The following is a 10,495-nucleotide window of genomic DNA, read 5'->3' on the forward strand; positions in this document are numbered from 1 at the left end:
GACTTAAAAACACCATGATACTTTATAGATTCTTATCTGTCAATGTGGCACTGAGTCTTGGTTTTAAGCTGAAATTACTCCCATTTCCAGTCATATTCTTAAACACTGAAACATTTAAACCTTGTTTGACAGTGATAAATAAACCTCTGTGTGCAAAATATTTGATGCAAACATTTTTCTCATGAAAACAAACTCTTCTCAAAAAGCACAAAGATTGCATTTTTGGTCTCCTACTGGGATCTATACTATTTTTTGCAGATTTGCAAGATTTCATGTGACACTGAAGCAACTGATGTGAAGCAATATTATCAAGAGTGTGTGTGCTCCAAAGAAAACACACTATTGATTGTGTTTTCTAAGGAGAATCTGCAAGCTGATGTTTCTACTGCATGTTCACGTTGGATTGTTGCAACAGTGTGTAATGTGAAATGCACAGCATTACAGTATGTAGCAGTATGAAATATCGCATGGCCTTTAATAAGTTGGGAAGATATGATCAAATATAAATTTACTGTAAACTTTTTATAACAGTGTGGTATAGTGCTGGATTGATTCTTAAAATAGAAACTGAAACCATTAATAATCCTGTAAAATCTTTTATTGGAAAAAAACAACAACAACAACAACAATAATCAGTACAACCTTTTAATTTTCCAAATTCCTTGCCAGCAACAATCAACACAAAGGTTTCCAAACTCAAACAACTTTGACCTGTCAAAGACTATATTGATGTTTGCTGTCCAAAAACTGCTACATGATAAATTATTCAATAAATAAACACTGGAAGAAATAAGACTACAAAATTATGTTAGATTGTCTGTCTGTAGATCTTTTAGACTTTGTCACAAGGGCAGCGTAACTGTAAATAGACATGACTGTTTTTTTGTTTAAAAAACAGAAACAAAACAAAAAGAAAGAGGAAAAAAAACATAGACCATCTAACAATGGAGTGCCTCTAAGTTCAAGATACTCTTGGATAACAACCCCTTCATCAGACTGACTCTGGTTCTGGTTTATCCAAGGGCTCGAGGGTGATTTTATTATTTACAGTTAAACTGCACCATTTATGATAACCTAAGATATGTGTTCCTGATGCAGGTGATGCACATACATCACATTTCAGAAATACTATGCATTAAAAAGCTGAAATTTTCCTACACTCCAGGTATTCTGGTGATTAAGTTTGGAGGAAAAACAATAGGGAAGAACATGGGCAACATTGAAACTTTCTCTGTCCAAGTTAAAATGCCACACCCTAATTATCTCTAATTCACTCTATGGGTTTGGAGGAGTGGAAATAACACTGTGTGCTCATGTTTGCAGAGAACATTGAATAGCTGTCACATTTCTGTATGTAAACATGAGATTGGATTGTGTTTTGTAGGGCTGTTGCATTTTAAAAGTAGAAAGTTGGATTTTTCCAAATTTCTGACATCTTTGGGAAGCAGCACTATTTGAGAACAGCAATAGGACATCAATTTTCTTTTATCTACTTTTTATACTTCACCTTTGCATGCATTCAGCTGGGGGTCCATAGAAGCACCTTTATATAATATAACGTAGCACCATATTTCTTATAATTTTCTTATTATACTGGGACCCAACCATGGACATGCATACACTCTAAAAACATGATTACCATTTCTAAATGTAGCATCATTTCAAACATTACAAGGCAAGTAATGATTATTAATACAGTACTTTACATGTAGATGATTTTTTACAGTACACATCAAAGAAAGTGCTAAAGTACAAAACTTCCTTGTTTTTTAAGTGTTAGGTAACATGAATATAAGACACACCAATGTATTACATTACATGAATATAAATTTACACACTTGCACATTTTCGGTATCCACTCAACTTTTAAAAGATTAGCAAACATTTATATCCCTACATTTCCCACTTCAAAACTCTGATGATGAAAACTACAAACAACAGCAGCAGGTCTTCTTCAGTACGTGTACATTCACATCACTCTGCCTGCACAAGCACAACCATATAAACACATACAGTTCGAGTTCTAAAAAAATACTATGGTAAATTATGATGGATATGAATATATTATCCAAATTTATAGCAATGATCTCAGTAATTTTTTAGATGACTATACTGAATGCCTTCTGCTAAAACAAAGTACAGGAATAAAAATCAGAAGATACAGTGAATCTGTGAAGATGCTTTAAGGCGCCAGGGTTGGAAACATTAGCTCCAGTTAACAGTCCAGATTTATTTTTAATCAAGCTATTAATTAAAGTCCAACAACCTGTAGCCCTCAGCCTATAGCCTTATCTTTTCTTTTACTGTCCATGGATGTTGAGATAGTCTCATCTGCTATAAAGAAACAGACCAGTAGTCGGCATGTGGGTTAAAAAAATATACATAAAAAATAAAATAAAGCAGTGCTTCCCACCATAATCAGCTGGATTTTTTTATACAATAAATGAGATGACTTAAGGCATGCAAAATTTTACCCTCATACTATGAAAACTGTCAAAGTTACAGGCTCTCAAAGTGCATAAGTTTGTTCAGAATTTTTTTTTTTTTTTTTAGCCCCCAGAACTTTATAAATACAAGAGATAGCAACAGGATTTTTGGTATAAAATGGTATAAAAATGTAAGTAAAAGAGACTTTTCAGATACTATATCATTTTTGACCACCACCTATCCCAAATGGTTATATGACCCTTGAAAAAGTCCATTTTTGGAAAATATGAACGTTTAGTAGACATTAAACTGAAGGGGTTTTTTTCTCTTGAAACTACAATGTACCCCATGACACTGATGAAATTGCTTACATTTAATTTTAAAAACAAAATCACGCTGAACATGTTCATTTGTTTGTAAATTGTGACACTTGCAGTGAATGAAACACTGATTAAAGTTTTTACCAGGACCTAAATGAAAATTTCATGTTGCAAACTCCTGTAATTATGAAGTTATGAGGGCTCAAACATTATGGAGAAAAAAAAAGTACGGCTAATTGGTAAAAGTTTGGACTCACCCAATGTACTTACAGCTATAACCAGGGGTGCACATAAGTGGTCCGCAGGTACGTATTCGCTGTCAAAATAAAAGACGCGCACCAGATAAGATGTTGCAACGCGCATTTGCGTACATCAGATTTTCTGTGGGAGGACAGAGATTTGTTTAGAACTCTTAAAGATGTCGAAGAAGCAAGCTCCTTTAAGCAATTACTTTGGTGTTCCCCCACCTCCAAAGAAATGTCAAAAGGAGTCCGAACCGCAAAAGAAGTGGTTGCAGGAGGTGAGCTGCCTTCAAAAAAATGATGATGAACGCACAGAGATGTGGTGCGGAATATGCCGTAAAAATCCTGCTCTAGCGGTCAAAAACAGTGACTTTTATATGTACGCAAACGCACGTTGCAACTTCTTAGCTGGTGCGCGTCTTTTATTTTGACAGCGAATGCGCACCCCTGACTATAACTTAAACAGTTATTTGTTTTGTTTTTTGACTGATTTTCTATGTAAAGCCCCTGAATGATACTAAAGAGAACATATAATAAATGCTAAACAGATTTCTACTTATGTAGTGTTTTTTTACTCTGAGTACTCAAAGTGGTCAAATATGGCTGCATAAGATGCTTCTTGTGCTTTCATACTTCTGTGATTGTGATTCTGACATATGATGTTCAGAGCAAGCTTGACAACACATAATTTAAACAAGAAAATTCCACCCTTTACCTGGGAAGCAAACAAATCAAATTCATGCAAATTTAAGGTAGTGAATTTCATGTATTACCATGGTCTTTGTCAGCAAACTGGCAAATTGATCTCAGGAAGTTTTTTAAAGTTTGTGCAGGCCTTCTGTGCTTTCTTTTTTTGTATGTCTCAAAGGTTGGATGCACTGTTACAAATTAAAAAGCTATGTTTAGTTAAACTTAATAACCATTTTGTTTTCCAATTTCGTATTATTAGTATTTATAATACATTTATTTTATTTATTATTATTATTATTATTATTATTATTATTATTATTATTATTATTATTATTATTATTATTATTATGTTTTCTGAACAGAACTTTGCTCTCTGGAACTAACTGTAGGAAAAATGGAAAAGAAAATGGAAAACTATACAGCAGAACTAAAAACCTCTCTCTTTGTAGATCCATCTAATCTTTAACACCAATTCATACCTTTGCTATTTTAGCAGATGTGGGTTAAAATAGGCTAAAGTGAACAAACACACAATGACATTTGACTACTCAAAGAATTAAGCATTGTCTGACTAATGACAGCTAAAATATTTTGTTATGTGTCAATTATTATTCAAAAATGCCATATTTGACATTTTTTCACCAGTAGTTTCATGTTCAAGTACTTCTTCACATTGTTCATGTCAACATAACAGAATATTCCTGACATGAACATTTGATTTCACATTATTCTGTGAGATTCTAGAGTCTTGGTACATATGATAATGAAAATTTAATATAGCATTTGCATGAATATACACATATAGATGTTAAACTATTGAGAGCCTCAATAAGAAGCTGTCAAAAACCAACACAGACAATGAAAGGAGTTTTGAAGCACACATCAGCAGATTCTACAAGCAGAGAACTATGATTGTCACTTTACACCAAAGGCATATCTAGAGATAGTTCCTCTATGTCAACTAATTACAAAGCAGCAGAACAAAAGTGCAGCTTTTATTTAAAGTGCTGTTGATTTTGGAATTTTCAAAACGAATATCCATCATAATTTTAAACAATGTCATATTCCACCTCAAACATAATACTTTGTTTTTATGTCCATATCTTGGCCTCAGCCAGTTATTGACATAACCAATATCTAGGGTAGATGAGACAATTTTCCTAATTCTGTGACAATCAATGTTGAATCACATTTCACTAATGAGTTAATTAAATTATTACATTTCATTTAATTTTTTAAAATAAACTGTGCTTTGTACCATATATACTTTGCCATTTATATGAAAATAAAACAACTCTTCACTAGATCATACAACAGACACACCAAACCAATCCTGTGCTTTTCAAGCACAAAAGCATTCCAAGAATTGCCTACTAAAACTAGAAAAAAACAAAAAAAACAATTGAAACTCTTTTTAAAATTATTTTTCCTTTTTTCCCCTTCTTCATTTCACTAAATCTCAAATCTGTGAAACTGAGACAAAGACCCCAAAACAGACATGAGGTATCAAATATTAACTTCTGACTTGTTTCTGTTCAGATATAAACTTGACAATTAGCTCTGACACCTCTTCATATAAGCATCAGCATCTCGTGGGAAATATGACTTCCTGCATGAGAATTTAAAAAGCTGCCCACCTAATTCAAAATAAAGTTCAAACAGTCAACGTACTTTAGCTTATTAGGACCTGTACTTTAAAAAATATTATCTAATCTCAAAGGGTGTACCTCAGCTCCAGAGGTACTTTCCTTGTAAATTTCCATATTAGAAAGGAATATCGTGTTGTAGCAGACGAATCCCTTTCTGCTTATATTACTATTTCTTTCTTTTTTATAACAGAAATGATGTTGTCACTCACAGTAAAGTACTGCACTGTGTTTCAGTGGTAGTGGGAAGTATAAAGAAGCTACTGGAATTAAGTTAATCATGTTAAGATTAAGCATTAACATGAATCTATTTAATTGATTGGGTTTATGCTTTAAAATCTACTGAAGATAAAACTAGCTTTACCATTTGCACATTTAGAGTTCAGGTACTTCAGTTTTTAGGTTTTTGTCCTTTTTAAGGACATTAAGGTTGATCTAGGTTTTTGCCTTATCCTGGTATGATGCTCAAGTCAAAGTCTGGCTTGGGTTCTTTGTCAATGTGACCAGCTCTACTTTCATGCTGGTCACAGAATGCAAACATAGGCAAATATACAGCAAAATGCCATCCAAGCTCATGAATAGCAGCACTTGGATGGATTTTAAGGACTTAAAGTAAAAAATGAACTTACACTTACATTTACACTTTCAAAAAATGTAATCGCTTGTTCATCAATAGACAGCAAGGAAAGGTAAAATACAAGGTTCTGCAGGCACAAGCATATTGATTTAAGATTTTCTATAGACCCATTTGAGCTTGATGTTGAGCCCTTTCGATCCCAACACCCCCAATTCACCAGTAAGCACTGGGCTATTTGCTGACATCAAGGTAACAAGCCCAGTTTATACCTTGACTTTGATCTATTTACGTCATATATATATATTAAAAAAAAAAAAAAAAAAACGGACCTGAGCTGTAATAGTGAAAACTGGGTATCAACATCCTCAAAAGACAATGTGTGAAACCATTTTCATAGCACCACACAATATTACAGAATAGGCAGGAAGGTACTTAAAGTATAAACTTTGATGTTTAATTATTCCTCCTCATGCCAAAAATAAATTATGAAAAGAAGCATTCTCTTTGGCAAAATGTTTAGAACTTGTAGAACTTGGCTGTAATGAGTGAAAGCCAAAAGATTAAAAACAAAAAACAAAACAAAAAACGGAGGCTTGTTTGTCTAGGTCAAAGTGCATAGACCTCTTCTCTCTATTATTTTAGAACTTTTCTACCATCAGTGTACCATCCGCTATATGTTTCAAATTCATGTGAATAATAGGAAGAGCAGCCACACTCCAAGCAGTCATGCAACATGGTGCATCTTTTTTCAGGTCTACGTTTAGGCTCTGTCAAATGTAGTAAAGACACTGAACGACAGAGGGTGCAGCCACTAAAGATAGCATATTACAATGTTGTGTGTTCAGCAGAACACATGTAAAATACCTTTCCTTCTGTCAATATGTTATGTAAATTTAAGTATTAGGATATTAGTATCACATAAAATAAATAATGTAACTCCAGTAACACAGTTACTCTCTAGAAATGTGACATTAGATCTGTGTGTCTTTCCAGATAGCAGTCAGTTTTTTATTCTTCTGTTGAGCTGTATTTTAGGGTTCCTGAATGGACCGCTACATATATAGTTGTTTTCTAGTTTTATTAACCATTTTTAAGGTAATTATATCAAGTCATCAAGTGATCTAGTCTTTCAGCAAATTCTACAAGCCCGTTCTTTTTCAAGTGTTGCAACACAGATTTCACGCAGAAGTCTAAATAAGGTTTAAGTGCTTGTGTTGGATAGAATTACTGGACTTGGATTGCAGTACCTATAAAGTTTTTTTAATTCATTTTACCTCCCCCATTTTTGTGAATGCAACACACAGTACAACTGCAGGGTAGAGTCTTATCAAAAACCAGAACATCATGTAGTGCTTTGTGTCCTTGTAATTTAAAGCAGGCTTCTACAGCACATGTCTCCCCCCCATCATTATGCTGCCGAGGTAAGCAGCACATTTTATACATTTCAGGATGCTCTAGTCTGGTCATTTGCACAGATTGATTGGCCTAAAGTACTGCACTGCAGGAAAAGCTGTCACTAAATTCATTTTTGCCAGCATTATCATGGACATTTAAAGCAATGTTTTGTGTCTCATATGAGGCAACATAAACTGGAACTGTTAACATGAATGAAAACCTTCCGGCTGGACCAGTGAAAAGGCAGCACACACCAACAGTATGTGATTAATGTCACAATATGTGTCTTATTTTTCTCCCCTCCCACCAAGTCTTAACTGGCAGCATTAATCTGTACAACACTCGTTTCCCATTTCCAATTCTGATTCCTGTAATTTAATTTCTTCTCCACTTGTCCAGTTGGGTTGCAAGTGTTCTATAATGCTGCTTGTGTGTATTGCACTTATAGTAAGTTCCAATATATGAGGTATTTTCTTCATTAATAAAAGGGTCCGATTTTTTTTCTTTCTATATCATTTCTTAAATTGTACCTATCACAAAACACACTATACTTAACAAATTAACTCTGTTTATTTAAACTGACAAAATTTCTGCACATTAGTGTGCCATAAAATTGTTAACCATATTGCTTTGGGGGTAAAATATTAACAGATATTATTAGCGTCAACTTTCTATGTAACTTAGAATTAAAGTTTAAGCAAATGAACACTGCACTCTTGAATTTAACAGGGAGGTACGAGTATGGTATGGGGGAGCGCAGGGATGCAGCTGGCTCAGGACCCTGGGATGGCCCTGACTAACTGGCTACAACACAATAATCGGCAATGAGATAAATGATGACTGACTTCTTGGCATGTTAAAAATTTTGAGTTTATCAGCCCTTGGCAAATAAACTGAAAAAGTTAATGAAGTACATCGTATCTGAGTAGTATGGTAGGGACACATACAGTACATCATATTATTGTCACATCTGGACAAAACTGAAACCCTAAATTAGGCTACATGCTAAAAGCACCATGAAGGTCAGTCCTCCTGTTCCTCACTGTCTTGCTGGCCATCTGTCCTTTTATCTTTGTGACAAGAAAAGATTCGTCGCATCTCCTCCTCGTACCTGATGAAATTCTCTCCGAATCTAGCCCAGGCTTTTAGGGGAACTGTGATGGTGTTTCTATACGGCTGTCGCACTTCGCTGATTTTTAAAAAGATACCATACCGGTTTGAACCCACATCAAAGTAAAACCTTTTGTTGTCCACTCGAAAAGACGCAGCCTCTGGAAGCTCGGGGTTGTCGTTGCGATTCCTGGAGCCTGCTCGGCTGCGGTCTTCGCTCTCTTCGTCCCCGTAGTCTTCAATCAGCTGTGACAGAGCGTCTCTGAACTCAATCAGTCCCTGTGCGGGTAACACTATGGTCTGCTCGATGCCCTGGCCGTAGTAGCCCATTGTGCCGTGTCCTTTGCTGACAGTCTGCCGTATGCGGAGGAATCTGCCTCTCTGGTTCTCCTTCAGGTCCAGAAAGTACTTTCTGTTGTCTCGCTCAATAAATTCGCTCTTGAGAACACGATGTGCATGGTCATCGGACACAACAGAACCGGTGGGGGACAGGTTCGCGTGATGCTCCTGCGCTCTCTTACGGGAGTCGTTCCCGCGGCCCTGGCCATTGTTACTGTGGTCCTCGACCTGCGGAGGCGCCAGCCCCCCCCGCAGTCCAATGCGGGCGTAATAATCTATAAAGTCTCCCAGACAGTAGCGTAGAGCGGGAGCCATCGACATAGACAGTGTCAGCTTGCTCTTTCTGATGTTATCATGACGGCCCCTTCCTATCCACACCTCGGCTATTTTAAGGAAACGGCCGCGTACACTCTGCTTGACATCCAGATAAAAGCGTTTCTTCTGGATGTCGACGCGTTTGGAAGCTAATTCTTGGATGTCATTTCCTTGCTGCTGTGACCAGGTCTGAACATATTGCTGAGGAAATGCATGTCTTGGTAAAGAGTCTGATGCAATCTTACCCCTGCCTCTTTCCATTCCTTTGCAACATCCATCAGCCATCATGATTTATATTCCACCACTAGACAGCACAGGACAACGCGTTTTGTCCATTACAAAGGGAAATTAACAGGCGAATAAAGCAGGCTTACTCATACAAATATCTGGAGCAACAAACAATTTAGCGAGATGCCTCGAATGACCTGAAAATGGCAGCTAGTTTGGAATCATCAGCTGGTCGACTTTCTGTGTCCCGATAAAAGGTCAAGTTCTCCTATTTAGCTATTTCCAGTGCAGACCTACATTCCATTTTCTGTCAAGTATTTGCCTTATACCTCCCCTTTTACTAAGGGAGCTAGGGAAACAACCAACCTGAAATGGGAGGAGGCGTCCAATACTACATGAACCCGATGAACCTATCCACCCCCCTCCCCGTCCTGAGAATACCTCAGTTAAAGAGACACGACTTTTATTCTAACCGAAGGGTGCAATTCTGATACACTCACATTTTTTAGACAGACTTTAGGAGAATTTGGGTAAAACTTGTAAGATGATTATTATGACACAAAAACCCCTAATATCTCAAATTATGGCATTCGTAAATCAGAACAGAGGATTGAAATAAAATACCAAAAATTAAATCATCGTCTTTGTGAAACAGTCAAACTGCTGCCTGTAGACTACTATTGCTTTACATATTTTGAAATTGATTAATCATCTTGACGTCACAGTACAGCTGCATCACTAAGACTAACAATGATCAATGATCAACAATGGACAATGAGGTCAGTTCCATGATCATTAATATACAAATTGGCATTACCATTGATCATAACAATGATAGCTTTGGTCCTCAGATTTCGTGGAGGATGAGAGATGTCATCATGATGGCAGATGAAACAACAGTCTTTTATCATCTTAAAACACAGCGACCAGGGAGCAGAAGAACATCATATCAAGAATGCCCTGAGTAAAAGTTGTTATCCCAGCTGGCCATTTGTCACAGCTGGGAAGGTACCTAAAGAATTCTCCAGGCTATCCAGGACAGCTCTAATCTCTCTGTCCTCTCTCCATCCTCCTCGCTTCTTCTTTGTTCTGACAATCACATACAAATGCATTTTATTCAACTAGAAAATAAACATGAAAGTATAATTTTATAATAATTATTATAAGAGCAGGTAGGGGATCCCCATTTGATAACAATATAACACA

The 10,495-nt window shown here is 36.2% G+C and overlaps 1 protein-coding gene across 1 annotated transcript; it reads right to left on the minus strand.

Annotated features, from left to right (window-relative positions):
• Positions 1-580: 580 nt before the first annotated feature.
• On the minus strand, positions 581-9,698 carry purg (purine-rich element binding protein G). The gene has a single exon (XM_086301600.1). The coding sequence runs from the start codon at positions 9,347-9,349 to the stop codon at positions 8,321-8,323; it is 1,029 nt and encodes a 342-aa protein (XP_086157726.1). The 5' UTR covers positions 9,350-9,698; the 3' UTR covers positions 581-8,320.
• Positions 9,699-10,495: the final 797 nt, after the last annotated feature.

The sequence above is a fragment of the Aulonocara sp. 'chitande type north' Nkhata Bay genome, linkage group LG7, assembly GCF_057382095.1.
Source record: "Aulonocara sp. 'chitande type north' Nkhata Bay isolate Kocher_YH1m ecotype deep benthic linkage group LG7, A_spYH_male_GT1.1, whole genome shotgun sequence".
NCBI lineage: Eukaryota > Metazoa > Chordata > Actinopteri > Cichliformes > Cichlidae > Aulonocara > Aulonocara sp. 'chitande type north' Nkhata Bay.